Genomic DNA, 16660 nt, shown 5'->3' on the forward strand with positions numbered 1-16660 from the left:
ACTTCCTGTATCTCGTCTTCATATTTATGTAAGAAAACACAAAACAACACACACACAGATATATACAAACCTCTTGTCCTCCCTCTCCCGACTAGTTAATCTAGCGCCACCTGCAGGTTAAAATATACAGCTGTAAAAATTTCAATGACCAAATAACAAAAGCTAATCTGAATTGCCATCTGCCATAAATGCACTTACAGGAAAAACTGACAGCATGCTAATATGCTAAGATCTTAGCATGTTCCAAACCTCCAATTTGGGAAAACTGCTTAGAACGTGACTGTCCAACCTTCAGTCAACAAAGCCACACCCTTTCAGACAAGATAAAACATTTCAAAATTGATAGTTTACTTAAACAATACATCTATGCATATTGTTGTACCAGGTAATGTGTGTACCACCATGAATTCTGCGTTAAAACAATGTGTAAAGGCTTCTGCCTATCTTCCTTTGAATTTGGCCGTGTCTTCATCCAAATTACCTCTCTGTAAATACTTATATCACTTATAAATGTGATTTCCCACAGCACATGTAGAGAAATTAGCACACTAATGTTAGCATTAGCTTTCATTTCAAAGCTCAGCTAACCCTGAAGTCCTGTCAGATAGAAGTCAAATATGGAGGGAAACATGCATTATTTTGTACATATGGATAGTTTGTCTATAATAACTATAATTGTGAAGCTCTTTTTGCTTTTCATAACCATGTCCACACTCTGATAAATGTATAATTGTGTAGTGAAGCCTAGAAAAACACTGAGGACACAGAATCCCTGTCAACATCTCCCCCTCCTAAAGCAGACGTGTGTCGTTCTGCCTCTTTGTATGCTTTAACACATTAAGATCTCATGGTTGCGGCTGTGGTCTCTGAGCGCGGTGAAAGGGTGAGGTGAAGCAGACTGTGTCCTGAAGTTCAACAGTAGTACAGCTTAGGTTGACTAAGCCCAGTCTGACAGTGTAGAGCTGAGCGTGGTGAGCACAAACCAATTCAACTTTTTGCTGAGTAATAAATAGTTTTTAATTTTACCATGCAGATTATTTTCTATGAATTTCCTGTGAGATCAGACTGGGCAGAAAGTAATCTGAGTTATGATTTCAGACTAACAGAGCAAGCTGCTGCAACAACAGCACCTTGGTAACATGATATACGATATATATATGATATATATATATGATAAGATATGAAGTGCGTTAGAGCCACACACACACACAGGCTTCCCCTTCAAGCTGCTGATGTCAGCACGCAGACCTGCTGAGTCTGACACTGAGGCATTTATCAGCTCAGATCAGAGCTGCACCAACACTACTGAGATATTATGCAACAATGATAATGACAATTCATGTTTCATCACAATCTACATTGAAGATGCATCAGTCTCAAATAAGTCACAACTTCTGATGCAACCTTCTAAGTATCTAATATACTGTACAATACTTATATACTTATTCTACTGCAATTGGAGAGCAAGTGTGTGTGTGCCAATCATCTGTAAACTTGCTTAAACATTGTTCAGAGGTCCTGTATTGGCATAGGGTGCTATTCATCTCATTTGCATAAAATTAGCAAAACCAAATATAAAAAATGTCAACCTATTTTGTCAGTTTGGTCAAAATGTTAAAAACTGTGCACATGTATTAAAGAAAATTTGAATACGTTGCATTTACAGATATGAACAGACGTTATTGGAATGAGAGTTGCAAGTTTAGTGTAAATTGATTCCTTCCTCTAGAACGCAGATGTTTTCAACAATGCTTCTCAGACAAACAGACAGTGACATCATGGGCGGACTCAATACTTTTCTTGATGTTGAAAAGAAGTTTCCATAGGTTTTGGCAGTGGTACCAAAATATGAATGAATAAGTGTATACAGACAATATAGACACTATATCCTGATTGACAATACAGCGGTACAACAAATGTCATCACTAACTCCTACTGGAACAACTGCAGTTTGGTAACATGTTGTGGATGTGTCCTTGGTGTGAACAGTGAATCCTGCTGAAGTGCTTTAGAGCCACACACAGGCTTCCCCTTTAAGCTGCTGATGTCAGCACGCAGACCTGCTGAGTCCAACAGTGAGGCATTTATCAGCTCAGATGTGTAGAGCTGTACAAACACTACCGAGAAAACATTATGCAACAAGGATGAATGACAATTCATGTTTTTTTTACATTCGACATTGAAGACGCATCAGTCTCAAATTACCAAGTCAAATTCTGCTGCAATTAATAAAATGAAACAAATGCAGCAAAATATTACTGAGTTTAAACCAGATACCCTCAGTTTTGTCAAAACATTTTTAAACAGCATACATTTGAAAAATTGTATATAGTTGCAGTCACAGATATGAACAGTTATTAGAATGGCAATTGCAACTTGGAGTGAATTAGTTCCTTCCTCTAGAATGCCTATGTTTTCAACAATGCTTCTTGACATGTACGGACCCAACACTTCTATTTGATGCAAGTGACCTGCAATGTTGAAAAGGTTTCCATAGGTTTTGGCAGTGGTACCAAAATATTTGTTACTGTGTATACAGATTAATATGCAGTATATCCTGACAATACAATATATGGTATCACCATCTCATTGTTCAGCCATTTCAGACTAGAAGATGTGAAATTGTTAAATTCTGATCCATCTTTACCTCCAAGTAGTTCAGCCAACTCCAACTTCACTGAAAGCCTAAACAGACGACCTGTGCAAGACTGCTGACTGGGCCTTCCAGGGAAAACACTGCAGCCCACTTTCACACTTCAAATATTTGTATACTGTGCATTTGAACTTCTGGCATATAAACGAGTACCTACAAGTTAACAGTGTTGGACTTCATTAGCTGTAAAACCGTTCCAGATATAATTTTACGTTCCCCAGAGAACCAGTCAACCTTTTCCCCTGGTCACATTTCTTTAATATCGGAGCAGTATGATGCATTGAGCACATTGCGATGAGCTGCTGTACAACAGTATGCAGTCATCAGTAGTAAAAGTGTGCGCTTCTACAGTATATGCTGATGCGTTTGTGGGGGGGGGGGGGAACAAAACAGGGTCTAGAAATGGGTTGCATCACTGCATCACCTTGCGACTTGGAGCACTTCACAAGACTAGTTTTAACTTCTCTCCACTATAATATTTCACTTATAAACAATAAAATACATTTTACGTGGTTGAGTTATTCTAAAAATAGGATGTTTCACTTAGCAGTTAACAATCCACTTGTGAGTGTTTTCCATTTGGTTGACACCATTTCATCTAAAAAGGAGATCATCCAACTGGTGAGATTAAAGCAGAATTCCATTTAAGTCTTTGCATGTTGAATGAAAGTGGTCAAATGTTTGGCTTGTTTGAATTTTTTGCTTTAGGGTAGAACAGGAAGACCAACAGCAGGGTAGAGTTAGAGTGACACTTACTGGAGTTTTAGAAGATCTTTAACCACTGATTACATCAGGAAAATCAATTCTGCTTTGCCAACATCACTTCGAGTGCAACATCAGTGGCCACAGTTTGACATTTAATTCCACAAATCAGGAATACATCAACCAAATTAACCCTTTGAGTTAATTACTACCATGGATTCTGATAACATTTTCTCCACACAAACAACATTGACGTCCAAGGTGTCTGCAGACATCTGTGGGTGTCAGAAGCAGTCTGTAGGTGCTGCTAGTGACTGGCCATCTGCAGGGGTCTAAAGGTGCCCAAATCCAACTGAAGTGGTCTTTCTCTGCTTAGTCTGATAAGACAAATCATGCAGATATCAGTTATTGGTCTGTGCCTTTGCAGCTGAGCAGATTTTATAGACTAGTTACTTACCAAATCATATCAGTTTAACTTCTAAAATCATTAACATGACATGTGACTGGAGGTAACTGAATCGAAACAGATTTCGTTCATAGTTGAAAGGAAAACAGGACAGCAGCAGATTAAAATGCAAACTGGGAGAAGACAAAAGCCTCTAAATGCAAACAAGATGAAAATGCATCTGATTTAAGCCATTTTGTGTTTAAAATAAACTTAAAGTACCAGAAGTTCTCCGATAAAAAATTCAATCCGATATGGTTTTGGTGCAATATAAACAGTTTTAGTCGCATTCATCTTTCATCTCTTCCTAATGCGGGCGTGGGCCTGTTCAGTCGGTTTGCTTCCAGTCGGGCCATTTTATGTCACATGAAGGGTCATAAAATATCCACCACAACCTGGCTGCAATGAATGCAGGGGCGCCGCGTTCAACAACAACAGAGCCTGTCCAAACACAAACGTTCATAGCCGACAGACTGGCCCTGCCTGCAGAGAGCATGACTGAGACAATTCTCTGTTAGCCAATGCCTTTACAGCCGACACCCCCACAGTCCAGTGGTGTCAGGCTGCAAGACAGCTCAGTCAATCACAACTCAGACCAGAGCACAGCTTTACTGCCCTTCTCCACACTGATGACAAAGGTTCCCGATGGTGACCAGGACACAGAGTTTATGGCAGAGCTGCAAAACACAAAGAACAGAGGAGTTAGTTCAAGACAAAAAAAACTGAACAAATGAGGATCTTCAAGACCAGACCAACCATTTACAAAAATCTTTTTTTCTACCATTTCCATAGTCAAGAAACATGGTGTGGTAGGAATGGCAGCAAGGAACTTAAGTACCACAGAGTTCCTCCTCTAGGTTATAGTTCATAAATTCATCCTGGACATTCTCAGAGGAATGTTAATGACGGTTCTCTGAGCAGTCATTTGTTTACCCATGGTTTCTGTCCAATGTCCGATCCACTTTCCCTGTCAGCACGTTCCAGACGTACAACGCTCCATCAGCTGATCCTCCGGCCACGTAGTTGCCATCAGGACTGGGGGAAAAAAACAGATTCACTCAGTATTTACAGAAAAATGGCAATCAAGTGTACAAACTTTCAACTGCAATTATGCACTCCATCCAGCCGATGACAGTTTGTCAATACAAAAATGCGGTGATGGTCTGTCAAAGTGACTGACCTGAAAGTGACTCTGGTCCAGTCTGCACCACACTTGAAGCCTTGAGCACTAATAAGAGAACAAACATTAGTCTGGAGGGGGAAAAATACAAATCAGGTAAAATGATGCAGTTAATTAAATTTTCTTTGGGACTGGCTAATTGACCACTGACACCAACAATCAGATGCCCAAACCTGAAGGTCTGTTTCACAGCATTGGTGCGCAGGTCGATGATCTTGATCAGGTCATCTCTGGAGCAGGTCAGCAGCTCAGTTCGGTCATGGTTCAGATCCAGAGAAGTTACTCTGCCCAGCAGCTCAAGCTCTCTCACTATACTCTCCGCTCTGAACACAAGCCATAAAACACTGCAGTTACTGCTATGGGCCCATGTCTGGTTACAGGTACGTACAAGAAATGGAGCCGTTTAACCTATAGCTGGAAAAGAGGTTTGTTTAGTGAAACTAAGCTGAGGAAGTGAAAACTTCTCGATTGACTGAACTTGCAGGACAGGCAGTCAATGTTCTTGGTTAAACAAGAACTAAACATAATTGCTGCAGCCAAAAGGACATTACAGTTTGAACTCAAGTCATCACATCTCACCTTATGTCCCAGAAGCGAACCTTCTTATCAAAGTGTCCACTCATGACGCACTGCTCTGTGCACACAATGTCATTGCAGCTAGAACCAGCAAACACTGTCTTCATACCTGCAGAGGCAAAAAAAAAAAAAAGGCAGAAGAGACAACTGAGGTTCAGAAATATCACTAGCACAATACTACCAGACATGAGCCTGGAAATATGGCTTGTTTGTTAACAGTTGGAGGCCAATAATTCTTGACCCCTGCAGGAACAATGGCAATGAATGAAATGATTTAAGCCAAACAAAAAATAAATCACGTACAGACTTTGCTGCGGAGGTCCCACAGTTTAAGTGTCCGGTCATAGCTCCCAGAGACGATGCGGGCATTGTCCAATAAGAAGCGAGCAGACAGCACCTTCCCACTGTGGCCTGTCAGTGTGTGCTGGAGGGGAGGAAAAACCCACCAAAGAGCATTTGATTTTGGATTCTCCAACACCTCTAAAGTCCTTGATATGGTTAAAATTACATATGTAGTACATATTTCTGGAATTGCAGGTCAAATGCTAGTTGTCACAAATACATCTTTAGTATTTTCTTGATGGTCTCAGAAGAAGTGGGATCACTAGCCCAGCTCCACCCCACAGCATGATGCTCTTTACTGATTGGTTCTCTGTTGGATGTCACTCAACACCAAGCCAGTAGGTTCTCTATCCAGGCTCAATGATGTTGCATCCTGTTTTGTCAGCAGTTCCTCGAACCAACGCTGCATCACTTGAGCAGGATGGGAAGAGAGAAGGAGCTGCTGAGAGCCAAAATGGTTGCTGTGGAGGGACCTGAGCTTCAGACCTTTTACGAGGCATCATTGACCAGAAGAGACGGATGTGGACACTGTGTCTATTTTCAGGTTGAACAGCATAAATGCTGCTTCAGTTTAAAATCAGTACGGACTCACCCTCAATCTGTAGTCGTCTACTGTCCAGATCCGACTGGCAAAGTCATTGGAGGCAGCAAGCAGGTACGAGCCCTGCAAACGGCACATTAAAACATTTGATGAAAGTTGGACTGCAGGAAAAATAAATCAGAGGCAACAAGTGTGCATGAGCCCAGACAACAAACAAGTACTCAAACATTTCCTGATTTGGAGCTTCTCTCCGCTTCATGTCTTTGTAAACATATACATCAATGAGTTGGTCAAAATTAGTTTGAAGAAAATATTTGGGCCATGACAAAAGAACGATCAAATGTAACTGCATTATACACAATGATTTTGTCTAATGAAAGCAGAGAGCTCAAACCTCTACCAAGGCTTTTTGGTTTAGTCAAAATCCAGTGACAAATTTATGCTTATTGGAGAAAACCTAAATCTTGTCTGAGGATATTAAAACAAATCTTGGAATCCTGCAAATTGGTGTGAAGAGACCGTCATGCAGAAATAAACAAACTGACTAAAGTGATGAGGTCTAAGGATCATGTGAAGAGCAGTTTGAACTTACGGCACTGTCAAATTCAATGCTGGTGATTCCTGCGTTACTACCAGTCAAGGCTCCTTTAGGCTCACAGCGACCTATACACAGAGAAGCTTTTAAGTTCAAGTCTTAAATACGTATCCAAGTGAAATCACATCAACTAGTCACTTCATGGCTATAGCATAGAGTGCAGTTGACTTTGATAAATACAGATCTCATATGATGATGTTGACTGTTAACTAACACCTTCAACCAAAGAAGTTATTCAGATAGTGTGTGAAGTGGTTAGCTTTCACATTTATGGTGGATCCTGCAAGATGCATCACCCGACAACTTTGCGGCAAATTAAGATGGATATCATCTCACGTCTTCTGGTTTTCATCCTGAACTCACCAGAGACCACCTCCCACAGCTTCACTCTGCGGTCCATTCCTCCTGTTGCCAGGAGACGAGAGCCAGGACTGAATCTCACCGCATTCACCTCACCGTCATGGGCTTCCTGAACAAACCAAGACAGACACACACATGCAAACACACAAACACTTGAATTAACACTCATTATGAGAACCCATGAAACAAACCCAAAAAACTGGATTGATTTATTTCGGTCTCAGCTTGAAAACTTGAGATCATCTCCCTGTCCTCTTCCCACACCCCGGCGCTCCATCCTAACTGGTTCTGTTGGATGTCCATCACATTGAGTCAATAGGATCTCTGTACTGACTCAGACCGTGACATTATATCCTGTTTGTCAGCATTTCCTGGGACCAACATTGCACTGCTAGAGCATGATGGGAGGTGTGTACAGGGACTGCTGGGAGCCAGAGGGTGGCTGGGAGAGACTTGTGGGTAATCAGACCTTTTACTGTTCATCACTGACCGGTAACATTACGTTAGATAATAACTCAAACTTCACAGACATGGGTGTAGACTGACAAGACAGTTCTGATCCCAACACATGATGAGCAAGGCTGTAGTATCTTTGTAGAAATAGCATTTGTAAAGTGACAAACACATAAACATTTTACAGCTCAAGTCTCTTTAGAAAAGACTTTGTTCAAGTTTAAAGTAAAAAACAAAGTAACCAGATCATGATTCCCTTCTATTTGACATAATTGGTGCCATTTTCCTGGAATGCAACGCTAGAGGCTTCGTTGATGTGTTCAGGCTACGAGTTGTTTACTTAGAGCTTATTACTACAAAATGGATCTCCTTGCTGGTTTTACTGACAAACACTGTCTGACGTCCATTGATGATGAATCTGAGACTTACGAACACATGCACAGCTGTGGTTGGCACTCGAACATCTGCACAGACTCCTGATGGGGCCTCAGTGCCTTCTGGTGACGTGCCGAGGGAGTTGGCAGTTCGACGCCTGCTGGGAGATGAACAAAATATTAAGACACTGGTTAATAACATGTTGACCAGCACTTACAGCTACAATCAAATCAGTCATCTAAAAAAAACACTTTTTTGCTACAGCTAAACTTTTTCTGGAAAACATCCAATTGTGATTTACCAATGTTGTGATTATGATGAAAATGGAACACGTAATCCAGATTCATGTGTTCCAATTTTCATTTTGAAGCATTTGCTGTGAATTAAGCGAATATCCATCTATATACTCTGTTGCTGCAGCATAGCAGTGCACAGAGTGAAAACAGGCAGTTTAACCTACCATCTCCATAAGGCCCGCTGTGTTGATTAAAGAAAACAGTGAAAAACAATTGCATGACCGATACCTGTCATGCTGTCACGACGGACATTTCCAGGTAAGACGTCAGCTGCTATTAATCTTTATACACAAGTCACCATCTATGTCAAGGATCCATCAAAAAGTGTATCAAGGAAGAATGTCTTACAATGCAGTTCTCTCAAAAACATTTAAAAAATGAAACTCAAGACAAATTGAAACAGACAAAGCCATCAATCATTTACACACCAAACTTTCTTCATTCCGTTACATATGCTCATACACGTGTACCGATACTGTACCAGTGATAAATATCAATTTGCCCATATCTCAGTCAGGCTCCAGCAGAGAAGTTATAGTTGAAGGAAAAAAAGCATTATATCCTTCTCACCATTCTGTGATTTATACACCATTTAGATCAGACACACGCAGACTTCTTTAAAAGGACACTAACAAAGGTATGGAAAGAGTGTTGGGGTGGGGGGGACAACAGGACAACCACAACGTAGCCCATGTGGCAACACTTAAGACGATGCTCAAACGTACGTGTTATTGTTTTAGTGCTGAAATCAAAGCCATTAATCACTAGATATTAACCATGTGTTCACACTGCCAACAAAACCACAAACCTGTCAGCAGTTCATTTACCTCTTACAGAGCTGAAATCAGCCAACTCAGCTTACATGTACATGCTGAACATTCATCGTCATGAATGCGTCTTTGGGATTCTAAATGTACCTAGACTCGACGTCTCTCTTACAAAAGGCCAACAACACAGAAACCATTTTAAGGGCTCGTTTGTTAAGCAACCAAATCATTCCATGATGGCTAGCATTGTTACTTTTAGTTGTTAAAATCATTGACACCAAAATAAGTACATTTTGAAGTTTTAGTCTTTCTAATACCAGGATTGTTGCATTTCCTGAGTGAAGTGACACCCATTACAAAGTGTTTGCCCGATGTAGCCAATATTGTTAAGTCTACGAGTTGGTGGGTCCTCAAATTGAAAACAATTATGCTCTGCAGACCAGTGTGATGCAGTTAGGCCCAATTTACATCTTGCATCACATGAATCCTGCCTTGGGACTGGATCTCCTTTCTTATCAAGTTTTTAAATTAAAATGACAGCAGTCCCTGACCTAGACTGCTGGCAGAGTGGCAACGCTCACAGTGTGAACACAAACACAGTGTCCTTCACCTGGAGTGTGGAGGGAGGAGTCCAGGCTGAACACAATCAGACACGCTGCAGACAGACAGGCAGACAGATAAGACAAGCTGTCAATCATGGCATGGGCACCCCAATTTGACAGTACAGCCCTCCACAACAGAAACCTCCCCTGAGATCAGGACAGAGACATTTTAAACTTACTAACCCAAATATGTTGGAGATGGAGTCCATCAGACCAGGGGGAGGCTGGGCTATTCTCTTACTAGAGGACAACCAGAAAATAGAATAAACATAATTAAACATAAATAACAGCTTTAGAACAAGCATTAAAATTCTATATGAAGCTGCTGTTCATCGATGAGAACAGAAACCACATATGGTCAAATGTTCTCAGTGGTCACACATGTATGTTAAAAAACACCAAACAAACGATTTACTTATAGTATAACCCGGAATAATCTGTCTAAAACTGTTAAGAGACACAGGTGGGGAAAAAAACAGGAGAAATCCCACCAAGCACCTTATTTGTGACTAGTGAGGCTGTAATAGGTGAAATGGGTTGTGGCTGTGTGCTGCAGGGTAAACCTGCAGGTGTTAAGGTCAGCTTTTCACTGAGCTGGTCGTCATTGTTGAAATATGTACTTTTGCATCACTGGCTGATGTCTTCCTGTATGTGTAGGATTGCTTGTTCCTGTTGGGATGTGTTTGAGGTCCAGTTTTACACTGGATTGATTTTTTTTTTTTTTAATGTGCTTGGCAATAATTGCAGTTTCATGAGCCAAATTTGTAACCAAATGTTTCACGCTCAATTTATTCCTCACCTTGGAGTTCTGCTGAGCGGTCGGTTTGGTGAAGACTCGCCAGCTCCTTTCCCAGCATCCTCTGCCAGAACCTCTATGTCGTCATCCCTGTGGAGAGAACTGAGTGGTTAACAGAGTCTCAAACCTCAACTAATCCAGTTAAGCAAATTTGGCATCCATTTTTAAGAAAACTAAACAAAAAGTTGAAAAAGGGACTATTGGCTTTGGTGACATTTGGAAAAATAAGTCACACTCACGGGTCAATCGGAAGTGGCTCTTTGGCTGCATCAGCCAATTCTTTCTGCAGCTTGGCCTGTCTACGTCTGCAGTCAAACATCAAAGTGTCAGGAAATCAGCAGATGTAGAAGAATGTACAAGGTCTTAATTATAGTTTACCTGGTGTCCTTCTCATTCTCAGCATTGAGCCGGTTAGCCTCCTGAGCCTTCTCAGCCATCCACCGGGACACCAGCTCCTGGTTGTCCTCTGTGGTTTTCCTCAGTTTGTCCTCCAGAGCACTGAAGGTTATCTGGAGAGCGTCATATTCGTCCTTCAGAGTCTGATTGGCTCTTTCCAAGTCCTGCAAAGTCAACAAGAAATTACAGTTCTATTAAACTGCTAATATACTGTACAGTATGGGGCTTTGTTGTGGAGTTTCTTCAACTTTCTTTTAAAAAGGTTGAAGTTTTATATTTGCAGCTGGTTTGTACCTGTAGGTAGCCCCTCAGATCTCGACAGTCTCCCTCCAGACTGGCAATCTGCTGTTGGTACTCCAACATCCTGAAACACAAACAAACCTGAATTTTCTAAATAAAAATCTAAGTTATGGATACGGACAATGACACCAATGATTAGTGCAGAAAACACCCAGGCGAATTTGACCAGAACATGTTGTGAGATTGTGTGTGTCAGTACTTGGCCTCGTTGCTCTGAATCTCTTTGTCCTTCTGTTGAATCAGGTTGTTCAGTTCAATCACACTCTGGGCCAGCTGAAAAGAAAAACATTAAATTTGAATGTTGAAATTTAAAATTCATTCACCTCTTTTCACTCGAGCTAAATAAATGTTTTTTTTAAATGAATACTCAGGGGTTCATAGGGTGCAACAGGTTCATCAAATGAGAACCTGATGGGTTTTGTCTTTAGCAATATCAGTCAGAGGCCTTAAAAACTAAGCTTCCTAAAATCAGTGACATAATGTCGGCACTCATTCAAAAGAATTGGTCAGCTAAATTAGGTTTTTTTTTTTTTTTTTTTTTTAAGGAAATTACAAAGTTGAGAAATCTCACTCGCATTTCACAACTTACTAGATGAAACCGCAAGGGTCAAATTTTCAGTTACCCTGGTTACCAATCAGAATCAAAAAGTAATAAAACGAATAAGCTGGAATTCAAGTAATTTGATCAGAATCAACTACTCAATTTAAATAATATGCCGATTAGATAAAAGCATGGAAAGAAAATTAATCAGTAACAATTTGCTATAGTCAAACACCGAGTTATTTAGTAAAGATATGAATTACATTCTTGTTACAAATTCTCAAATGTGCCCTCTTTTGTCGGTCATTCAATTGCAAAATGAGGGGTTGCCAGACTAACAATTTCATATTCAGGATGTATTCACCACACTGATCCATTCGTAGCATCGAAACAGAATTGTCCAAAGTTAACACCTACATTTAATTAACACTAATGATCAAAATCAGGCGGTATTATGCATAGTCAGTATGTCTAAGCAGCGTTTAGGCTGGACAGAAATTGGTGAGAAGGTTGCTGGCCCACAGCCAAGTCTAACGGGGTCAAAGGTCACTTCCTGCGAGTGTGACTGAAGAGAGACTGACCTCTCCTCGTTTCTTGTGCAGCTCAGTCAGCTCCTCCTGGTGTTTGATTCTCATCTGGGACATTTCCTGCTGCATGGTGTCGCTCCGGTTCGAGTCTGTCCCCGAGCTGCAACACACAATATAGTGTCAAAAACAGGAAGGTTCCATCTTCCAGTAGCGACAGGAAGTTGATGTAATGGAACTCGGGTAGATTCAAGGGGCTTGCATGACCGACAGCCTGGAGAAAAAAAAAAAAAATCTGTCGGGCACTCCAATCAACAAGCTTAACCTGAATGTGATCTGTCAACATGTTTATTTACTAAACCAAGGACTTCAGTCCCCATGTGGTTTGCTTGTGATTTACAGAAAGTGTGCAATAATTGTTTAAACAAAATTAGGCAGGTGCATAAATTTGGGCACTGTTGTCATTTTATTGATTTCAAAACCTTTAGAATTAATTATTGGAACTCAAAATTGGTTTGGGTAAGCTCAGTGACCCTTGACCTCCATACACAGGTGAATCCAATTATGAGAAAGGGTATTTAAGGTTTAAGGTGTAAGGTTATTTAAGGCAACTGTAAGTTTCCCTCCTCTTTGAATCTTCTCTGAAGAGTAGCAACATGGGAGGCTCAAAACAACTCTCAAATTACCTGAAAACAAAGATTGTTCACCATCATGGTTTAGGGGAAGGATACAGAAAGCTGTCTCAGAGATTTCAGCTGTCTGTTTCCACAGTTAGGACCGTATTGAGGAAATGGAAGACCACAGGCACAGTTCAAGTTAAGGCTCGAAGTGGCAGACCAAGAAAAATCTCGGATAATCAGAAGCGAAGAATGATGAGAACAGTCAGAGTCAACCCACAGACCAGCGCCAAAGACCTACAACATCATCTTGCTGCAGTTGGAGTCATTGTGCATCGTTCAACTATTCGGCGAGAGTGATGCAGAGGAAGCCTTTTCTCCGCCCACATCACAAACAGAGCCGCTTGAGGTATGCTAAAGCACATTTGGACAAGCCAGCTTCATTTTGGAATAAGGTGCTGTGGACTGATGAAACTAAAATTGAGTTATTTGGGCATAACAAGGGGCGTTATGCATGGAGGAAAAAGAACACAGCATTCCAAGAAAAACACCTGCTACCTACAGTAAAATTTGGTGGTGGTTCCATCATGCTGTGGGGCTGTGTGGCCAGTGCAGGGACTGGGAAACTTGTTAAAGTTGAGGGACGCATGGATTCCACTCAATATCAGCAGATTCTGGAGACCAATGTCCAGGAATTAGTGACAAAGCTGAAGCTGCGCCGGGGCTGGATCTTTCAACAAGACAACGACCCTAAACACTGCTCAAAATCTACTAAGGCATTCATGCAGAGGAACAAGTACAACGTTCTGGAATGGCCATCTCAGTCCCCAGACCTGAATATTATTGAAAATCTGTGGTGTGACTTAAAGAGAGCTGTCCATGCTCGGAAACCATCAAACCTGAATGAACTAGAGATGTTTTGTAAAGAAGAATGGTCCAAAATACCTTCAACCAGAATCCAGACTCTCATTAGCAGCTATAGGAAGCGTTTAGAGGCTGTTATTTCTGCAAAAGGAGGATCTACTAAATATTGAGTTAATTTTTTTTGTGGTGCCCAAATTTATGCACCTGCCTAATTTTGTTTAAACAATTATTGCACACTTTCTGTAAATCCTATAAACCTCATTTCCCTTCTCAAATATCACTGTGTTTGTCTCCTATATGATATATCTAACTGATTTTTTTTATCCTAACAACCAATGATTTATAAAGGAAAATCATGAAAATCAACAAGGCTGCCCAGACTTTCGCATCCCACTGTATGTATATTCCTATGGTTGTGCGAGCGTTTTCTTCGCTGAGTTGCACCATTTCACTGCACTTTTTAATTTTGTTATACTATTCGTGCAAAGACAATAAAGGCATTCTATTCAATTCTAAGTTTAAACCAACAGATAGACACAGAACACTAAAAATATATGTAAAGAAGCTTTTACAATACGTCATATGAAATCTTTAGCATGAATCCTCCCTGAGTGAATGTTTCCATCACAATATTCACACGACAACTGAATATACTGTAAATGTTAGTGTTCACCGGCAAAATGTCATAAATGCATACATGAGTGCATTTCACTGCACAAGTTGACTCCAATTAGACTCCCCCAAAAACCCATAATGCACTTTCCCCCATTGAGTCCATGCGCTGCACACAGCTGATTGAATGAGGTGTGTTCATGTGATCCAGAGTTTGTGCCTTGCTGATAATGATTAAACACTTTAAATTTATGTCTCTCACCTGGACTCATGTCCTCTTTGGAAGTCATATTTATCTGTTTGGTATCGCTCTGACAAAACAGCCTGCAGGTCCGACTTCTCCAGCAAGCGATTATCTGTAAACAAATATCTTCACTGTGACGTCACACAGGTTAAAGGTCAACACATGAAGTCTCTGTCTACGATATTGTTTAGGACTCCTAACAAAATCAATCAAAAGCCCTTTAGAATTACAGAAGGTGTCCAATAATTTGGAAACTATAACCTGATGACTTGGCGAGTTCTTCTGGAAAGTAACAGCATCAATACAGGAGAGAAGTTATGCAATAGTTTAAAGCTTAATTCAAATGCAAGATTATATTCATATAGCGTTTACTGAATATGAGGAGATTAAATCCATTAAGTGTTTGCTGAATCTGATGAGCTGAGATTTGTGCTGCCTGCAGCGATAGAGAAGTCACACATTGTAAACCACAAGAAATACTGACATTGGTGGATGATTTCCTCAAAGGCTTGACGCTGGACTCTGTCTCTAAGCTTCAGCTGCTCTGAGACGTGTCTCTTCCATGAGCATTCCACCCGCCGCTCAGCCATCCCCACCTAAAACACAGAAATAAGTGAGAATAGAAAGCCATCAGATTAGAGTTCATTTTGTACTAAAGTGAATGAAGTGTCCTGTGTTTGCGCATGGGTTTGATTTCTTTAAGTGAAACTAGTGTATTAGGTTTGTTTACTTAACTGTAGGCACCAGGTTGGCATATGAAGATTGAAGAGAAAGAGGCTGAGATGAACTGGGTGATGGTATTCCATGAAGTAACATTTTACAATTTAGTAAAGTGTAAATGCAACATCATTGTTGCATCTTTGTTAGCTTCAATGACATAATTAGTTTGGATGACGTCACTGTTGCAGGTGAAAGCAATCAAATACAAGGCAGGATTTTAAAAAAAACCTGCGGGATCGTTGATTGGCTTCACCTGGTACACAAGGATACGCCGGGTGACAGCAATTAATTACATTGCGAGATGGAATACCTGACATTTTAAGTTAACGTTTTTTTATTATCTTGTCGTGAGGCACAGAACAATCTGACCGAGCCACTTCGCCAATATATATTGGTGACAAACTTCCATGTTTCTGCCTGTAGGAGCCTGGAAACCGCGCCATCTACTGTGCCGTTGCGGCTACATTATCAAAAGTGCATGACGGGTCGCAACCACAACGTCAAAACACGCGACTTCAACACCGAGAAAAGCACATTTTAATAAAAGTCATTTGTCCCTTTCAAATCGAGACATTCAGCAGCTATTACAGAAAGACACCAAAGGACGTGCAACCTAGCAACGGGACCCTGCGTGGTCATATCTTCTACTGGCTTATTCACATTAAACCAGTGTACCGGACTTCAAACACGGTGGCCTTCACACCAGAGCTAAAAATACGGTACTTTAAACGGTTTAAATGAGCCAGGCGCGGCGTAGAACGACACCCGTGACTCGACATGTTGGCCCGTTAGCATAGCGACATGTATCAGGCGCTAGCAGGTGACATTCACGGGACTTAAAGCAGAGAAACAAACCTACTTACGAAGTTCCGGACGGAGTCTCGGTTCCCGTCGCGTCTCTACGTTCAACACACTGTTGGTATCTCAAATGGTTTGACGTTACGAATTTAACTCGTTAACCAACATCTGCTTCTTCTCTCGCGTCGTTCTGCTTGTGCTCCATTTTGGATTGCACGGCACACTTCCGGGATTGTCGCAAGAAAATGACGTTCTACTTAAGAGATATCAGAAGGGTATTTTTACCCCAAAGGTGGTCTGACAAGGATATCAGTTCTATAATCCACACATCTACACACACTATTGTAGAGAAACCAAGAGG

The 16660-nt window shown here is 40.9% G+C and overlaps 1 protein-coding gene and 2 non-coding genes across 8 annotated transcripts; all 3 read right to left on the minus strand.

Annotated features, from left to right (window-relative positions):
* Positions 1-2976: 2976 nt before the first annotated feature.
* atg16l1 (ATG16 autophagy related 16-like 1 (S. cerevisiae)) lies at positions 2977-16548 on the minus strand. Of its 6 annotated transcripts, none has more exons than XM_076169523.1 (21): positions 16365-16548; positions 15266-15377; positions 14800-14893; positions 12502-12607; positions 11579-11652; positions 11374-11443; positions 11062-11243; positions 10923-10988; positions 10687-10773; positions 10071-10127; positions 9896-9940; positions 8277-8379; positions 7398-7503; positions 7032-7102; positions 6491-6562; positions 5860-5980; positions 5560-5665; positions 5154-5303; positions 4981-5028; positions 4734-4835; positions 2977-4477 (listed from the first exon to the last, which is right to left on the minus strand). In XM_076169523.1, the coding sequence occupies exons 2-21, from the start codon at positions 15369-15371 to the stop codon at positions 4384-4386; spliced, it is 1860 nt and encodes a 619-aa protein (XP_076025638.1). In that variant the 5' UTR covers positions 15372-15377; positions 16365-16548; the 3' UTR covers positions 2977-4383. The 6 variants fall into 6 exon arrangements, with proteins under 6 accessions (XP_076025638.1, XP_076025412.1, XP_076025480.1 ...); XM_076169297.1 differs by having other exon boundaries at positions 8277-8382; XM_076169365.1 differs by having other exon boundaries at positions 8277-8382; positions 16361-16548.
* Positions 6139-6406, minus strand: LOC142995987 (small Cajal body-specific RNA 6). Its single transcript, XR_012961712.1, has one exon.
* LOC142995981 (small Cajal body-specific RNA 6) lies at positions 7611-7885 on the minus strand. The gene has a single exon (XR_012961710.1).
* Positions 16549-16660: the final 112 nt, after the last annotated feature.

Source organism: Genypterus blacodes, unplaced genomic scaffold (assembly GCF_046128005.1).
Source record: "Genypterus blacodes isolate CSIRO-AG114 ecotype Tasmania unplaced genomic scaffold, CSIRO-AGI_Gbla_v1 ptg000003l_1, whole genome shotgun sequence".
NCBI classification, from domain to species: Eukaryota; Metazoa; Chordata; class Actinopteri; order Ophidiiformes; family Ophidiidae; genus Genypterus; species Genypterus blacodes.